General features: G+C 38.0%; 1 protein-coding gene across 1 annotated transcript; it reads left to right on the forward strand.

The window, feature by feature from the left end:
- Positions 1-117: 117 nt before the first annotated feature.
- Positions 118-19,728, forward strand: LOC127638554 (cytotoxic granule associated RNA binding protein TIA1-like). The gene is made up of 12 exons (XM_052120134.1): positions 118-351; positions 3,324-3,420; positions 8,805-8,903; positions 9,785-9,839; positions 9,992-10,079; positions 13,578-13,653; positions 13,809-13,917; positions 14,062-14,160; positions 15,521-15,605; positions 15,691-15,829; positions 16,008-16,156; positions 18,204-19,728. The coding sequence occupies exons 1-12, from the start codon at positions 323-325 to the stop codon at positions 18,340-18,342; spliced, it is 1,164 nt and encodes a 387-aa protein (XP_051976094.1). The 5' UTR covers positions 118-322; the 3' UTR covers positions 18,343-19,728.
- The last annotated feature ends 24 nt before the right edge of the window (positions 19,729-19,752 follow it).

Here is a 19,752-nt window from a genome sequence, read left to right on the forward strand (position 1 = left end):
TACATAATGTATAAAAAGTATCATTTAATATAATTTACGGAACTCTTTCTTTTACGCTTTTTATGCGCTTTATATTAAGTGCGCGCATGCGCACTCCCATTTCCGGTGCCTCCGCCATCTTATGTCGCCTTTCCATTGTTCATAACTGGAGTCAGCCGAGACGGCATTTCACGTTTACTCTTATTACAACCCGTTTGGTGTAGAACAGAGGGGACAATAACACGTGAAAGACCGAGACCACGCGCCGAACTCGGGATCATCTCAAAATCGACACAAGAGGATTTTCTCTCAGGGTTCGGTGTCTTAATTCAATCGTGGAAATATGATGGACGACGAGCAGCCCAAGACCCTGTACGTATCCATCCCCATTGTACGCCAAGACTTTAGAAAAACAACTTCAGATCAGCTCAAGAAGAAGACGCGCTGTCCTTCCATCTTTTCGTTTAAATCACATCATTTATATTTCATATGTTTTAAAAGCACTGAGTGTAATGTTAGGACTAAGGGTGTACAACTACAAAGTGGAAGTGTACATTCTGTTCCTCTCAAACAAAAGCTCTGATTGCTGGTCTGATAGATTCACTCTAGTTTTGTCGCTCGAGACCATCACAGATCACGCACAGTCGTGTGATTTCAAAGCATCGCAAAGTCCACGTGTTAGTTATGGAGTTTATTTGGATAATTGCTGTAGGCCTTTACAGGCAGGATAAGGGCCGCAGACACACTCTCTCACACATTGCTGTTTGTGTGTAAAGTTGCCTGGTACTTACTCAAAGCTCATTGGCGTTACATTGAGACAGAAGAGCCAGTCTAGTTTATTCACCGGCGTGTGTCCAACGCGTTGTGATGTATATACAATGATATGCACACAGCGTGATGAATAGATATTGTAAATAAAATCTAACGTGCTCGTTGAGATGTATCTGACTTGTTTATTAGCTCCTATGCGAAAGTAGAAGAGCTTAAGTTGGTGGTTGCTCGCGCGGGCTGTGCGCGTGTGCAGACTTGTCTTCTCTTTGTTTCAAATCTGGACACACGAGTACAAGCAGTTCATTGCTGGATGACTAATGGGGTTTCTTAAGGATACGAAATGTGCAGTGGCACGGCACAGCACAACAAAATTAGCAAAAGCTGAAACGAAAATAAGCCACAACTTAAAAGTCACAGCACAATAAAATGAATGCACAACACAATGAAATTGAGGCTCATCAAAGAAAGACAGCTCGACAGTATTAAGCCACAACTCAATGAGAGGTCACCCAAAAATGAAGATTCTCTCATCAATTACTCACCCCCATCTCAAATGTGTGTGTTATTATTTCATCTTTTGAACTCCGATTTTAAGAATATCTCAGCTTATTTGGCCCATGATACAATGCAAGTGAAAATTTTTAATCTAAAAAAGCACTTAAAGGCAGCATAAAATTAAATCCATACAACTCCTGTGGTTAAATCAGTGTCTTTTGAAGCAATGCAATCAGTTTAGGTTGAGATTGGACCAAAATGTAACTCCCTTTTCACTATAAATATTGACATCAGCAGTCTGCTTGACTCATGATTTCATTCTCAATTATACTTCTAGTTTTTTATGTCAGGGCCGTAACTACCATAGACATTGAGAAGGACCATCAGACCACCAAGTTTCATAGTGGTGGTCTGATGATATATTTTTTTTTCTATGGTTGATTTATAAAATATTACATTTGGTTCCTCCCCACCATTCTGAATATGCTGTAATATCCTTGCTTGGCTGTAGCACTCTGCGTAAATGACATGTCCAAATGTATTGGCAGTGGCACATTTTTCTGTTTCAGTTGTTGTGGTGTTGATTCACATTGTTTGTAGATTATTGTGCAGAGTGATCAGATGCATTTTAAATAATTGTAAAAAGCTTCATTGGCCAAAAAAATGAACTTTATCACAAAAACCCAAATTTAACTGTTTTTAGGTCCTGGCACAAAATGACAAGCTAACATAATTTCACTAATCCTATAGGAGCACCTGGGAAAGTGTGAATGAGTACTAGTCAGGTGACATCACTCTATCATTCTGATTGGTTATAAGAGCAGACAGATTACTATAAAAGGAGGGAAGAAGTGCTTCCAATCATTGTTCTTGTTCGCAATGGTTACCTCTAAAGAAAGACGTGCAGCCATCATCGCTTTGCATCAAAGTTGACTCGCATGCAAGGAAATTGCTGCAAAGAATATTGCACATGAAAGAATCATTTACTGGATAATCGAAAACTTCAAGGAGAGAGAACTGGAGTGAAGAAGTCTTCAGGACTTCCCAGAGAGTCCAGCAAGCACCAGGACCATCTCCTCCTGAGGAGTTTGGGACATCTTGAAAATCGATAGTTCGGAGAAGAAAAGGTGAATGCTCCTAAGGGGGAGAGGTTGAATGAGTCCTGTGTCGTGCCAGCAGTGAAGCATCCTGAGACCATCCATGTGTGGTGTTGCTTTTCATCCAAGGGAGTGGGCTCTCTCACAAATCTGCCCAAAACCACTGCCATGATTAAAGAATGGTATCAAAACAAATTGCAGAGGTTATGAAGAACAAGTGTCACTGTAAATATTGACTTGAGTGTTTTTGCCCAAAAAAAGCCTTTAAAACTTATGAAATGCTCATCATTGTTTTCCAGTATAGGCCTACCTTAGAAACATGTGAAAAAATAATCTACAAATATTGAAGCAGCAAACTTTGCAAAACACAAAATTTATGTCACTGCCAATACTTTTGGCCACAGCTGTAGATGGCACTATAGGAAGTGTAATCAAGCTTGAAAATGTATTGCCATGGAGAATGATGTCAAGATGTACATGGAAAGAGTTACTCTTTGGTCTGTTCTCAAAAGCAAATCACTTCAGAAGACATGGAATAAACTACATGGATTACTTCTATGCTACCTTTGTTCTTTTTTGAGCTTTAACGTTTTGGTCACTGTTCACTTGCATTATGTGGACCTATAGATCTGAAATATTCTTCAAACAAATCTTCATTTGTGTTCTGTAGAAGAAAGTCATGCACATCTGGGATGGCATGAGGGTGAATAAATGATGAATGTTCAATTTAGGGGTATTACTTGAAGCCTTTTTCCCCCCTGATGTTTTCATTGTGTTTTCAGCTTTTATTTGCTTTGCTAATTTTGTATTGTGCACTCCTGGACCTCCGTATCCACAGGTCTTCTTACTAATTTCATTAGAATGTAGATTTTGATGGTTTATTGCACACTTGGACACCTATAATTAATTTGACTCATCAGTGATGTCAATGAATGCTTGTTATTCACATTGCTGGTCACTTTATGTACTAATTTTTTGCAGGTATGTTGGAAACCTGTCACGGGATGTGACCGAGGCCCTTATTATGCAGCTCTTCAGTCAAATTGGCCCCTGTAAGAGCTGTAAAATGATTATGGACGTGAGTAGTACATCTGTTTTGACTGTGAATTGCTATTCTCAAACTTGGCTGAATGTGAACCAGCTTGTTTTGTTGATTTCAAGAGAGGTTATATGTACACTGATCAGCCACAACATTAAAACCACCTGCCTAATATCGTGTAGGTCCCTCTCGTGCCACCAAACGGCTCTGACCCGTCGAGGCATGGACTCCACAAAACCTCTGAAGGTGTCCTGTGGTATCTGGCACAAGACATTAGTAGCACATCTTTTAAGTCCTGTAAGTTGGGAGTTTGGGCCTCCATGGATCAGAATTTTTGGTCCAGTACATCCCATAGATGCTCAATCAGATTGAGATCTGGGGAACTTGGAGGCCAAGTCAACACCTTGAACTCTTTGTCATGCTCCTCATACCCAAAAAAAACTACTTTTGCAGTGTGGTAGGTCACATTATCCTGTTGAAAGAGGCCACTGCCATCAGGGAGTACCGTTGCCATAAAGGGGTGAATGTGTTATCCATCAATTTTAAGTAGGTGACAAATGTCAAAGTAACATCCACATGAATGCCAGGACCCAAGGTTTCCCAGCAGAACATTGCCCAGAGCATCACACTGCCTCTGCTGGCCTGCTTTCTTCCCATGTTGTATCCTGTTGTCATCTCTTCTCCAGGTAAATGACGCACTGGCACCCGGCCGTCCACATTATCTTAAAGAAAACGTGATTCATCAGAGCAGGCCACCTTCTTCCATTGCTCCATTGTAGGCGCTTTCGCTGGTGGACGGGTCAGCATAGGCACTCTGACCGGTCTGCGGCTACGCAGCCCCAAACGCTCAAGCTGCGATACACTCTGACGCCTTTCTAGCATGGCCAGCATTAAGGTTTCTTTTAACAATTTGTGCTACAGGTAGGTAGGTTCTAACCACTGCATACTGCGAACACCCCACAGGACCTGCCATTTTGGAGATGCTCTGATCCAGTCATCTAGCCATCACAATTTGGCCCTTGTTTTAAGTCGTTCAGATCCTTCCTCTTTTTTCATGCTTCCAACACATGCAATTCAAGAACTAACTGTTCACTTGCTGCCTAATATATCCCACCCCTTGATACGTGGCATTGTAACAAGATAATAAACTTTATTCACTTCACCTGTCAGTGGTTTTAATGTTGTGGCTAATCAGTGTATATGTATATACAGATAAAGTCAGAAGTTTACATACACTTAGGCTGAAGTCATTAATACTAATTATTTTAACCACTCAACAGATATAATGTTAGCAAACTATAATTTTGGCAAGTCGTTTAAGACATCTACTTTGTTCATGAGTAATTTTTCCAACAATTGTTTACAGACAGATTGTTTCACTTTTAATTGACTATATCACAATTCCAGTGGGTCAGAAGTTTACATACACCAAGTTAACTGTGCTTGTAAGCAGCTTGTAAAATTCCAGAAGGTTATGTCGAGCCTTAAGACAATTAGCCAATTAGCTTCTGAATTGGAGGTATACCTGTGGATGTATTTTAAGGCCTACCTTCAAATTTAGTGCCTCAGAAATTAAATTGTGGACCTCCACAAGTCTGGTTCATCCTTGGGAGCAATTTCCAAGTGCCTAAATGTACCATGTTCATCTGTACAAATAATAGTACACAAGTATAAACACCATGGGACCATGCAGCCATCATACCGCTCGTGAAGGAGACTCATTCGGTTTCCTAGAGATGAACGTAATTTGGTGCGAAAAGTGCAAATCAATCCCCGAACAACAGCAAAAGACTTTGTGAAGATGCTGGAGGAAACGGGTAGACTAGTATCTATATCCACAGCAAAACAAGTCCAATATTGAAATAAACTGAAAGGCTGCTCTGCAGGGAAGAAGCCAATGCTACAAAACCGCCCAAAAAAGCCAGACTACAGTTTGCAAGTGCACATGGAGATAAAGATCTTATTTTTTGGAAAAGTTTCTTCTGGTCTGATGAAATCAATGGAAATTTTTGGCCATAATGAGGAAAAAGGATGAGGCTTGCAAGCCGAAGTACACTGCAGTGGTTGAGGCTCAGGGTTACTGACCAGAAGGTCGGGGGTTCAAGCCCCAGCACCACCAAGATGCCACTGTTGGGCCCTTGAGAAAGGCCCTTAACCCTATCTGCTCCAGGGGCGCCGTATCATGGCTGACCCTGCACTCTGACCCCAGCTTTGCTGGGATATGTGAAAACTAATACATTTCACTGTATATATGCAAAAAACTGTGTATAATGTGTGACCAAAATAAAGCTATTCTACACCATCCCAGCCGTGAAGCGCGGGGGTTGCAGCATCGTGTTGTGGGAGTGCTTTGCTGCAGGAGGGACTGGTGCACTTCACAAAATAGATGACATCATGTGGAATGAAAATGATGTGGATCTATTGAATCAACATCTCAAGACATCAGCCAGGAAGTTAAAGCTCAGTCGCAAATGGGTCTTTCAAATGGACAATGTCCTCAAGCACACAGTGCATCTGGAATGTATTCACAGCGCTTCACTTTTTCCACATTTTGTTATGTTAAAACCTTATTCCAAAATGGATTAAATTCATTATTTTCCTTAAAATTATGCAAACAATACCCATAATGACAACGTGAAAGAAGTTTGTTTGATATCTTGGCAAATTTATTAAAAATAAAAATGGAAAAAAAATCACATGTACATAAGAATTCACAGCCTTTACTCAATACTTTTTTGAAGGACCTTTGGCACCAATTACAGCCTCAAGTCTTTGTGTATGATGCTACAAGCTTGGCACACCTATTTTTGGGTAGTTTCTCCCATTCTTCTTTGCAGGACCTCTCAAGCTCCATCAGGTTGGATGGGGAGCGTCAGTGCACAGCCATTTTCAGATCTCTCCAGAGATGTTCAAGTCTGGACTCTGGCTGGGCCACTCAAGGACATTCACAGAGTTGTCCCGTAGCCACTCCTTTGTTATCTTGGCTGTGTGCTTAGGGTCGTTGTCCTGTTGGAAGATGAGCCTTCACCCCAGTCTGAGGTCCAGAGCTCTGGAGCAGGTTTTCATCAAGGATGTCTCTGTACATTGCTGCATTCATCTTTCCCTCGATCCTGACTAGTCTCCCAGTTCCTGCTGCTGAATAAAATCCCCACAGCATGATGCTGCCACCACCATGCTTCACTGTAGGGATGGTATTGGCCAGATGATGAGCAGTGCCTGGTTTCCTCCAGACATGACGCTCGCCATTCAGGCCAAAAAGTTAAATCTTTGTTTCATCAGACCAGAGAATTTTGTTTCTCATGGGCAGAGAGTCCTTCAGGTGACACTTGGCAAACTCCAGGCAGGCTGTCATGTGCCTTTTACTGAGGACTGTCTTCCGTCTGGCCACTCTACCATACAGGCCTGATTGGTGGAGTGCTGCAGAGATGGTTGTTCTTCTGGAAGGTTCTCTTCTCTCCACAGAGAAACGCTGGAGCTCTGTCAGAGTGACCATCAGGTTTTTGGTCACCTCCCTGTCTAAGGCCCTTATCTCCCGATCGCACAGTTTGGCCGGAAGAGTCCTGGTGGTTCCAAACTTCCAATTATGGATGATGGAGACCACTGTGCTCATTGGGACCTTCAATGCTGCAGAAATGTTTCTGTACCCTTCCCCAGATCTGTGCCTCAATACAATCCTGTCTCAGAGGTCTACAGACAATTCCTTGGACTTCATGGCTTGGTTTGTGCTCTGACATGCACTGTTAACTGTGGGACCTTATACAGACAGGTGTGTGCCTTTCCAAATCATGTCCAATCAACTGAATTTACCACAGGTGGACTCCAATCAAGTTGTAGAAACATCTCAAGGATGATCAGTGGAAACAGGATGTACCTGAGCTCAATTTTGAGTGTCATGGCAAAGGCTGTGAATACTTATGTACATGGTATTGTTTTTTTTATTGTTTTTTTTTATTGTATTTTTTTTTTTTTGCAAAGATTTCAAACAAACTTCTTTCACATTGCCATTTATGGGGTATTGTTTGTAGAATTTTAAGGAAAAAAATGAATTTAATCCATTTTGGAATAAGGCTGTAATATAACAAAATGTGGAAAAAGTGAAGCGCTGTGAATAATTTCCAGATACACTGTACCTCCAAAGTTGTGGCAAAATGGCTTAAGGACAACAAAGTCAAGGTGTTGACGTGGCCATCACAAAGCCCTGACCTCAATCTAATTGAAAATTTGTGGGCAGCATTGAATGTGCAACGAGGCCTACACAAACCTGACTCCATTACAGCAGTTCTGTCTGGAGGAATGGGCCAATATTCCAGCAACTTACGAGAAGTATGTGGAAGGCTACCCAAAATATTTGACCCAAGTAAAAAAATGTAAAGGTAATGCTACCAAATACTAACAAATTGTATGTAAACTTCTGACCCTCTTGAAATGTGATGAAAGAAATAAAAGCTGAAATAAATGTTTCTCTGTACTATTATTCTGATATTTCACATTCTTATAAAGTCGTGATCCTAACTGACCTAAGAAAAGGGAATGTTTTCTATGATTAAATTTCAGGAATTGAAAATCTGAGTTTAAATGTATTTGGATAAGGTATATGTAAACATCTGAACTATAATATATATATATATGTATATATATCATGCTGCTGTATCTTAAGACTTTTACATAAACATCATCACAGGTGAACTAGTAAAATGGTTAATTACAGGTTGCAGGTTTGCTGTAATAGTAATTCTCATCATTTTCTGACCCTCATGTCATTCCAGATGTTTATGACTGACTGACTTCTGCTGAACACAACTGAAGATTTTTACAAGAATATTTCAGATCTGTAGGTCCATACAATGAAAGTAAATGGTGATCAACATTTTTAAATCTTCAAAAAGCACAAAGGCAGCATAAAAGTAATCCGTAAGACTCCAATGGCTTAATCAATGTCTTCTGAAATTATCTAATTGATTTTAAGTGAGAACAGACAAATAACTCTTTCACTGTAAATTTTGACATGGCGATCATGATTTCAAACTCTATTAATCTTTCTAGTGCTCTGTGCATGCGTTATGCATTCAGAAGTGTAATCAAGCTTGAAATCATGATAGAGTCTAGAGACTTCAATGGCAAGGTGTATGGTGGAAATGGAGTTATATTTTGGTCTGTTCTCACTTAACCAATTAGATCGCATCAGAAGACAGAATAAACCACTGGAGTTTTATGCATAACTTTTATGCTGCCTTTTGTGCTTTTTGGAACTTTATAGTTGTTGTTGTCACTATTTACTTTCATTGTATGAAACTGATATATTCTCCTAAAAATCTTAGTTCAGCAGAATTGGATGGCATGAGGTGTCTATATAAATGGGTTGTGTACGTCTATATGGTGCATACAAATGATTATATATTCTAATCACAAAAACTTCGCTTTAGACGGCGGGTAACGATCCATACTGCTTTGTGGAGTTCTTTGAACAAAGGCACGCAGCGGCCTCCCTCGCAGCCATGAACGGGCGTAAAATAATGGGTAAGGTAAGCTATCGTATCTACAGGGTGAGTTGGGCTGGGACGGGAGGGTGTGGTGAAGACAATGATCTGCAGACTAAGCACACGTTTCATGTAATGTATATTTAACTTTACTTAAACCTGTGACTCTGAGGTCAACATCAGCCTGTGTCCTGGATGTGCAACGTGAACAGAGGGAGATTCTGTCAGGCTTGTCATGTTGACCTAAGATTCTTTAATCTTCATTCTCAGCCCATGTGCATATCATGATTGATTTTATAATGTTGTTTGGTGAAAAAAAAGTACTTGATCCACCCTTCTGACATGGATTAACCTATCAACATCCTTGGGTGGATGTAGTGCTTCCTTGAAATGGAAATCTTACACATTTTGAAATGGCTTGTGCATTAGCCAAAATGATGACAAAAGCATAAAACTTCAGCCACATTCACTCATAGTCATGCCACCACTGGCCATAGCTTTTTATATGATGCTTCATGATTTTTTTTTGTAAATATCCCTCATCACTCTTTTAAATAATTCCTTTATGAATTATATCTTAAAGGAAAGCTTCTTGTGCCCATTCAGTTCAAAATATTTTATCCTCAACAGGTAATGAAGGACCATTTGAGGAGTAATACAAGTTGGTAATTTCACTTGTTTTGTAAGTCCCTTGTTATTTGGACCTTTTACTACTAAGAGTTTTTGCCTATTCAAATAAGTGCTAAAGGACAGTGAAGTGTGAATTCTGAGTATCATCAGGTCTCCCTCCACTCAACTGTACATTCAGACACTCACTGTGTGTAAGAATTGATATGTTATCAGCTAGGTGTAAAGCAGAATCTTGATCCATTCTGACATTCTTCTCAAACTTTCTGCCCTGCCCTCCTGATACCCTTTTGTCCTAGGAAGTAAAAGTCAACTGGGCCACCTCACCAAGCAGCCAGAAAAAAGACACAAGCAGTGAGTTGCAGTCCATTTTTTTTTTCTTATTTATACAGACTAAATGTATGTAAGATGAACAGGCAGTTCAGTGTTGATCGATGTATAACAGATTTTCTGATTCAACAACTAGAGATGCGTGAGAATTTAAGTTATTCTTGGATGTTTTTCAGATCACTTTCACGTCTTTGTTGGCGACCTCAGCCCAGAAATCACCACTGATGACATCAGAGCTGCCTTTGCACCATTTGGAAGAATATCGTAAGTAAACTGCAAGATGTATTTTGAATTAAAGAAATTTGAACTCGAACCAGTCTGGCCGTTCTCCATTGATCTTTCTCGTAACTGTTGCTCACTGGATGTTTTTGGCACCATTCTGAGTAAATTGTAGAGACTGTTGTGTGTGAAAATCCCAGGAGGTCAGCAGTTACAGAAATATTCAAACCGGCCCATCTGGCACCAACAATCATGCCACGCTCCAAATCACTGAGATGACATTTTTCCCCATTCTGATGGTTAATGTGAACATGAACTGAAGCTCCTGCTACACTGCTGCCACACAATTGGCTGATTATATAATTGCCTGAATAAGTATATTTTTGTGTGTGTGTACGTACACCACTGTTCAAAAGTTTAAGGTCACTTATTCATTATTTAATTTTTTTACATTTTAGAGTAATAGTAAAGTCATCACAACTATGGAATAACAAATAAAACTGCCAATTATGTTTTGACTAAAATCCAAAATAAATAAAAACGGTGTTATATTTCAGTATCTTCAAAGTTAGAATTTGCACAAATGTACTCTTGACATTTTCTCAACCAACTTCTTGAGGAATCACCCTGGGATGCTTTTTAAACGCTATTGAAGGAGTTCCCATCTATGCCTGGCTCTTATTAGCTGCTTGTCTTTATTATTTGGTCCAAGTCATCCATTTCAAAACTTTTTTTTGATTTATTTTTTGATTTATAATTAAAATGTGTATGTTGGTGCGCATATATTTTTGTCTACAAAACTAATTTCAAACATTTAAGCGTATGCCTTAAGATCATAAGAAACATTTCAGCCAAGTAACCCCCAAACGTTTGTGTGTGTATATGTATGTATGTGTGTGATATATAGATATATACACACACACACACACACACACACACACAAACCACCTTCTGGTGTGTATATAGACTATAAAAAGCTTAATTTAGTGCATACTTGAATATAAAGCATTGCAATCGAGCCAAGTCTCTGTCATTTAAAAATAAGAGTCTGAAGTGTATTTCGTGCTTGTTAATAATTAAAAGTCCCACATTATGCAGAGAATCTTATCTGGTTATTAGGATTTTTTGTTGAACAACGCCACGGCATCTGGGATTTTATTAATTTTTGTCGCTTTTAGTCTCCATGTCTGTGCCCGTCATGGTAAGGAAAAACTTTGTATTAATCGATTTTTAAAACTATCTGGGATCAAATAAGTGCACCCAAAAATTGTAATTCTCATTTGCTGGCCCTCCTGCCATCCAAGATGTGTATGATTTGTTCTTCTGCTGAACACACATGAAGATTTTTAGAAGAATAGAAAAGTTTCATACAATGCAAGTGAATGGGTGCCAAAATTTTGAAGCTCCTAAAAGCACAATGGCGCAATGAAAGAACTCTAGACCAGTGTTTCCCAACCACTGTGCCGCAGAACACTAGTGTGCCATGAAAGATTGTCAGGTGTGCCGTGGAAAATTCTCAAATTCCACAAAATAAATATGCATAAAAAAAAAAAAAATTCAGGTATCAAAACTCCACACCTTTCGGAGAAATTAGTTTCGATACCATAATCGGTCACTTTTGTGATAGTGAAGAGCAATGATTAATGTGCAATTGAGTGATATTTATACACGTTAAGGGTCTTTCACATGACTCTCGTCAGTGCTGCAGAAAACATCGAAGTCTATGAAGTGACGTCACACCAAAGTGTTTTTCACACATACGTTTCTGCTTCACCAATAATGTCTTTGAGAGTACTAGGCAACAAGAAATATTTAAAAACTGTCCAAATTTGTGAAGAGACATTGAATATCTCATAATTTCATTAAATATGACCTTATCGTTTACGAATATCAGGGAAAAAACATTCATCTGCATCGTGTGGCGTCTCTGTTCATCTGTTCTCTTCATAAATAAATGCATAATCTGCTTTATGCTCGTCCTGTAAATTCATGATTAAAAATGAAAATGTGAATGAAAATAAAAGCTATTAAATGTCTTGTAATCATGAAAATTAAAATGACGGGTAATTATAGATTATGTTGGAATTTGTACGACCCCCCTCCAATATGACTGACGATGAGAAAATTTAATGCAAGCGCTGTATGTGACTTTTTTTTGCATTGCCAAATTTCAAACATTTCAATTAAACACGCTACTAAAATACAGAAAACATGGACAAGTTCTTGAAAAGGAAAATTATTGACGATGTTTTGCCTATGTGGGATAGTGGTGTGCTGTAGAATTATTTTTTTAGTCGTAGTGTGTGACGTGGCAGAAAAAAGGTTGGGAAACACTGCTCCAGACGACTCTGGTGGTTAAATCTGAAACGGGTCAATTTACTTCTTTTTATATATATATATATATATATATATATATATATATATATATATATATATATATATATATACTATAAATTCTCCTCCCTGCTCCGTCAATATCCACTTTCTCCTTTTGTTTTTGGTGATTCACCTTCATGGATATTGCCCCATACTGGGCAGAGAGGAGAATTTATTAAACATTTACTAATTGATCAGTTTCTCATGCACACCTATCATATTGTGTCTGAAGATATGGATTAAACCATTTGAGTCTTCTGGATTACTCTTATGCTGCCTTTATGTGGATTTTGGAGCTTCAAAGTTTTGGTCACCATTCACTTGAATTATATGAACCTACAGAGCTGAAATATTCTCCTAAAAATCTTCATTTGTGTTCAGCAGAAGAAAGAAAGTCATACACATCTGGGATGCCAGGAGGGTGAGTAAATCACAAGAATTTAAATTTTTGGGTGAACACTTCCTTTTAGTTAACAGTATTTGCAAAATCCATTGTCGGTCTACCTCTATTCTGACACATGCATTTGTCTGGCTGTGTAAAATTTGACATCAAAACAAACTGTTAACCTTTCAAACATTTATTTAATATTATTATTATAATTATTTTTTTTTTTAAATGACCAGGTTTTTTAAAACAGTAGGTAGCTGTATTTTATGTAACTGCATTCATGCCCCTGACTCTCAGTAATACACTTACAACAATACTCATGGGAATTTTGCAGAAGTGTTTAAGGGCACAGCTGTCTTGCACTTGTAGTTTTGTAGGTTAAATCTGGAAGTCTAGGAAATTGCTTTAGTGAATATACAATTTAAAAACTAAAATTATGTATGCTCTGCCGTACACACACAAAAAAAGCTTTATTTTTTTATTTTTATGTTTTATGGATTTCACTTCATTTTGTGGATGTAAAATACTTTTACTATATATTGGTTAAATGTGACTCTTTTGTAGATTTGTGAGCGAGTCACTCTTGAGTCGTTTATTAAATGGTTAAATTGGTGCATAAATCGTCTGAATGATTCATTAGTGAATCAGTCTGAATCAAAATATCCGTTCACAAACAACTGAAAAGTTCAAGGAAATGTCATGGAAATTCATTGGGTCAAAATGTTTGGGAACTCTTTTACGTGCTGTGTCTGTTCTTATTAGATTTGCTCTCTTCACAGTGATGCTCGTGTTGTGAAGGACATGGCGACGGGGAAGTCTAAAGGCTACGGTTTTGTTTCATTTTTCAACAAATGGGTGAGTCATAATCCCAACATCAGGAAATGCCGATTTTTACCAAAACAGAGTCACTTTGTGGAACATCTTCATGTGACTCTAATGGCTAATTTAAAATCCCAGAAGTCTCTGTTGTGGCCATGTGCTGATGTTCTTGTTGCATTGGTTGTTTGCAGGATGCAGAGAATGCCATTCAGCAGATGGGGGGCCAGTGGCTGGGCGGCAGGCAGATCAGGACTAACTGGGCTACAAGAAAACCCCCAGCGCCCAAAGCCACCTATGAAAGTAAGTTCATATTCATGAAGAGTTGGAAAATAGCTGTAATCTAGGTGCTATATTGAAACCTCCCTATCCCTTTGAGTTAATATATAATTTATAACCTATAAACGCATACAAAGACCTATCAGGATTTAATTTGGATTGTTCTAGCAACGAGCACCAAGCACTTGTCATTTGATGAAGTAGTGAACCAGTCCAGCCCCAGCAATTGCACTGTCTATTGCGGTGGAGTCAGTATTGGCCTTACAGGTGAGAATTACCATATTTAACATTAAAAGGCTTCTAACAATACAGATTTTATTTATTTTTGCCTTTGTCAATGAATTTTCTTGTAATTGTTTTAATAAATGTGTTACAATTCCATTTATTATGCATAAGTGACTTACAGTAACTGCTGTCATTAAAACCGATGACTCTAAATTTTACCAATTCAGTCAAAGAACTGGCTCATAAGATTAATTTGTTCATGATCAGAATACACTGGTTGTTAGAGGTCTACTGATAGTGGATTTTGACAGATAAAAGGCAGCAAGAAAAGATAAATCATTTTAATTTTATGAGTGAGTTTATTTCATCCGCCTTCTCTCTCTTCGCACATTTGTATTTGAGGGAGGAAAAAAAGGAGCACTGTGATCAGTCTCGCGCCAGAGAGGGCTTTGCTCACGTGAGAAGGCCATTGTTGCCATAAACACAGCAACTCCAAAAATACTTTTTACATGTAAAGACTATGCTGGAAAAAGTGATGGGAGTTTCTATCTGTCAATTCAGCCCAGTAACAACACAGTATAAAGAAATCAAACAGACGTCGAAGTCAGGCTTAATACTACAAAAGAACAATCAATGAATACTAAAGCTGAACTGTCCTCTCCATGAACGTACAGAACAATATGGATAAAATAACAAGCATGCATAAGGTGTTAGCTGGGATACTTTTAAAGGTAAGCTCCACATTATTAAAACAGTCCTGAATTGTCATTTTTTTAATTACTGAAAATGCATATAGTAAGGCATATGTTTACAAACACAAAACTACTCGTATCGATACTCCGTATCGGCCTATACCCAAATCTAGGTACTTGGTACTACTTGTGTCGGCCTTCAAAAATGGGTATCGGTGCACCTCCTAATAAACACAACAAACTAAAAAAAATATTTTGGTCCATATCGCAGGACTTTTAACTGCAAACAAGCCCAAAACACACTGGGGACTCTTATTTTGAAATGTCTGTACTCCCAGCTCACACAAACACAAAGGAAGCAAAACATGCAGTCTTACAATCCTCTACAATATATACATGGTCATATAGGCAATTATATACTGTATGCGCAGTAATTCATCAATAGTAGATCATCAGCGATCCGGTAATAATTACTAGACTTTTTCTCAAGGGACACCGTCAGTCAAAATCAACATGAATTTACGATTAATTTATATCTACTTGATGACTTCCCTTTGGAGCACTCGTTTTTTTTATAACCTTATAAAATTGAATAATTTATAAAACTATCTGTAATTATCAGCTCTGATTTTGAAACCCATTCATCTATCTATTAAAATATATTTTGAATTTTAGTTTTCTAAAATGCACTTTTTCTTTTTTTTTAAAAGAACAACTCATGAGACAGACCTTCTCTCCTTTTGGTCAAATAATGGAAGTTCGAGTGTTCCCAGACAAAGGCTACTCATTTGTTAGGTATGTTCGAATCATTCAAGCTGAGACACAACGCTTACAGGTCGTAACTGTGTAGTGGCTGATGAAACTCTTTTCTAATCTGCAGGTTCAACTCCCATGAAAGCGCGGCTCATGCAATAGTGTCTGTTAATGGTACGTCCGTAGAAGGTCACATAGTGAAATGTTACTGGGGAAAAGAGACTACAGACATGGTCAGCCCCATGCAGCAGGTGCAGGTACCCCAGGTGAGCAGGAGTATGTTTTCATCCCATGTTCTGCTTGGAAGAGTGTTTAGAAATTTTCCAGCTAAATGTCACTAAGATAAAATAATTGGTTGTTGGAATGCCCAAGGAATATGTTGAACACCAAGTTTCCTGTTCATAAATGTATAAATCACCTTTCTGTAATTTTGTGATTTTATAGCAGAACAAAGTTGGCTTCGCCGCACAGCCATATGGTCAGTGGGGACAGTGGTATGGCAACGCACAACAAATTAGTCAGTATGTCCATAATGGCTGGCAGGTACCCACTTATGGCGTGTACGGACAAGCCTGGAACCAACAGGGCTTTAAGTAAGTCTTCTAAACTCTCCATTCTTTTGTAATGTTATCACAATACCAAAATTTCAGTAGTTGGTACCAATACCAGTGAAATTTTATGGTTCTCAATACCAGTTTTGATGCAAAAACATAGTAATGTGCTATTGAACACACTCTTGTAGCCCATTTAAAGTTAATTTTCAATTAAAATAATACATTAAAAGAAATGCATGTTTCCTTCAGTTGTTTCTCAGTTAAGCATGCATCGATTATTTATTTTTTTAATTCAGTTTTGAATATAACAACATTTAAAGTGTCTAAACAAATTAATTCTTAAAAATTAACAAGTGAAAAAATAAGTTACTTTTCAACATACCATTGCATTTTTTTTTTTTTACTTTTTAGTATAATAAAAATGATATTATTAATCATTATTTTATCATTTTTAATATAACTACAGTGAATTTTACTATACAGTTGCAATGTATTTCAGACATTTAGCTATTATTAATCATACTTTTATTTTGACTTGAGCTTTTATTTTGACGAAAGATTCACTACTTCTGATGGATAAATTGTTTGCTACATGACCCAGTGTGATCGTTAAAGTACATATATATAGTCTGCGTGTGCTTCACGGTGGATTAGTGCCCTGCTTTGTCATCTCATCCAACACAAATTATTCTCAATGTCTGGAGATTGCCGTGTATGAGCGGTCACACATTAATTTAAATCACCCAGCACATGCAGACTAAGATTGCAGACTTTCACCTTTTATTAATCACACTAGGACATATTATGATTTTAATTTGATTAACTTTGGATTTCAGTGTAAAAGGAGTAACAGAGCACACGCTCAAATAATCGTGTGAGAATTTGAAAGCATTTGTGTGTCAGTCAGTCAAACCGCAGTTATCGGATCGAGTCTGTATGACCAGTACTGCAAAAACACTGGTATCGTGACATTTTTTTATTTATTATTATTATTATAGTACTGCTTTGGTATGGAAGTACGGGTACTTTGAGTACCCTTGTCTCTTGGTATGGATGATGTCTTGTAAAGAACTTATTTCAACAATTGAATGAAACTGGTAGAAAATGTGCATTGATTTCAAATGTCCATTTATCCAAAAGTAACTCATTGTTTTAACCACATAACGTTGTAATCATGTTTTTTGTTTCCTGGCGGACTGATAAAAACCTGTCCATGCAGACTCTCAGAAATTGTGTAGCAGCTAGTTAATCAGTTTGAAAGTTCTGAAGTACCGCTTATTGAAAAGCTCATGCTTTTTTGCACAATATGAATCAGGCCGTTTGTGGTCCATGTACATTGCGTTCATAAAAATGATGCTTTTAAATGTTTTTTCTTTTAAAAGAAATGGGCAAAACCGAAAAGTCTTGATTGGGATTATTCATAAATAATAAACATCTGTTGTCTGATTGGTTTACATGCGATAGCAGAGTTGCAATAAATGTGCAACTGCCAAATGCTTGCAAAATACCTTCTGAATACTTCCCTCTCTATCTGCTCTTGATTTGAATAAATCGATAGTCCCACCCCCCAAATCACGACATTGGTTGAGTTGTTGTGTCTGTATAGATGGGCCACTCAAACAAACAGTAAATTTTATATCGCCACAGAAACAGTGTTTACAGTTTTTGAGAAAATGTTCCTAAGCACAAATGGCTTACTTTTTTCTCTGCATATTAAGCTGGGATAAGAGGTTTTGTTTTTTAACACCGAAAAAGTTACACACTTTTGTGTTATGGTCTAAGTATACATTCCGGTGTGGATCGCGCCCAGTCGACCTAGTTGCCTTTCAGAAGAGGTTAACAACTCTGACCACAAGCAAACAAATTTTTTTTAGTTAAATGTGAGACGATGCTCAGTGTTTGTTTGCAGTCATGAAGTATTCAAAGGGAAAACAGTTTTCAGTATATTGGCGCAAAGTTTGTCACCGCTATTATCAATTCAGTAATTGTTCTTGCAATTAATGTTTTTGAAGTAACTCAGTAACTGCTAAATATTAACTAGATTTTCTCTGCCACTAACTGGCAGCAATTTGTTTTCCCTTTGTAGTCATTTACAGGCTGGCGCTGGGTGGCCTGGTGTCAGTGCAGTCAGTAACGGCGGTGTGGTGGAGTCTGCACAAGGAGTCAATGGGACCGTGCTAGCCAACCAGTCCAGCATGGGCACTGCAGGATACCACACACACTGATGCGCCAATGGACAACTCTAGCTCTCCACTGCGGCTGCAGCAGGGATTTACACACAACCCCCTCATTCTCAACCACCCAAAAAGAAGCCTGATATAGGGAGGGGGTGTGCCATTTTTTTTAAAGAGAATTTTTTGACCCTCCCCACCCTCCACCTGTAATTTTCCTTCAGTTTAGGTGGACTATGAGGCCGTTCTTGCTCGTCATTGCGGGGTCTTGAGTTGCCCAACGCTGGGATTAAACAACACACCATGATACACAAACATGTATTCAGACGCATTAATGCACACCCACATAAATCCATAGGTCATCGGCCTGGTGTCCGACTGACTTAATTGGAGAGGAAGATGCCATTTTAAACTCAAAAGTACTATAAATAAAATTCAACTATAACTGCAAGTTTTCCATTTTGCTTTTGTTTTTTTTTTCATTTGTTTAGAGCAATTTCAGCTGCTGATTTTGTAATATATGAAGCTTTGGCTTTTTTCTTTGGACTTGCCATTTTAAAAGCAAAATAGTTTTCTTGAAAGGAGCGATGACACCATCGAATCATGTTTAGTGTCAAACCTTTTTTTTTTCTTTATAAAATGAATAAAATGGATGTCAACTGTTGTATTTTTTTAATTAGACATTCAATTTTCTCAAACTAAACCAATTGCAGGGATGACTGCCACATTTTTTTCCTTGACGGCAGATAAATATTGCACAATATTAATACGTTTTCACAAAAAATTTGATGTTACGCAAATTTTAGGTATTTTAAATTGTTTTGCATTCCGCTTATTTTGAGGGCTTGTAAGTAAGGTATCCCATTCTGTATGTAAATAACCAAACAACCGTGTTAAACTGGTGGGACAGGGACGCTATATAAAGACATTTCAAGTGTTGAATATGAATGCTTGCTTGTTTGCTTGCTTTTTGTTTTGTAGTCGGGTGGGTGGGATGAAGGGTTGGGTTTGGGCTTCATCTGAACTTCAGTATTAGCGGCTCTGTTAAATGCTGATCCATGCGGTTTAATGGATTCTTCCTAAGTCTTGTGGGAGAACTTGCTGGATTGCAATGCAGTGCAAAGATCCAGTCTGAACATTTTTGTTAGTACAATGAATTTGTGTGTAATATCTAAATATCAACTTTTTTTTTTTTTGTATCTAGACCCGAAACCTGAATGGATCAGAATTTTGCACTGTTGCCCATTGGAGTTTTAATAGACGAGACCAATTATGTTGCCTTATTTTGCGTTGATTTCACTTGATGAATAAACTGATGATCATAAAACATAGGCAGTGCCTAAAAATAATTTGAGATCTCATGTTTTGAGGATTTTTCTAAATAATATTCATCCTACCTTTTTTCGTGTTCTTGCTTTGTCCCATTAAAATGCAAATAAGAACCTGTCCTGTCTTTGAACTTTA

This window comes from Xyrauchen texanus, chromosome 4 (assembly GCF_025860055.1).
Source record: "Xyrauchen texanus isolate HMW12.3.18 chromosome 4, RBS_HiC_50CHRs, whole genome shotgun sequence".
In the NCBI taxonomy this organism is placed as follows: domain Eukaryota; kingdom Metazoa; phylum Chordata; class Actinopteri; order Cypriniformes; family Catostomidae; genus Xyrauchen; species Xyrauchen texanus.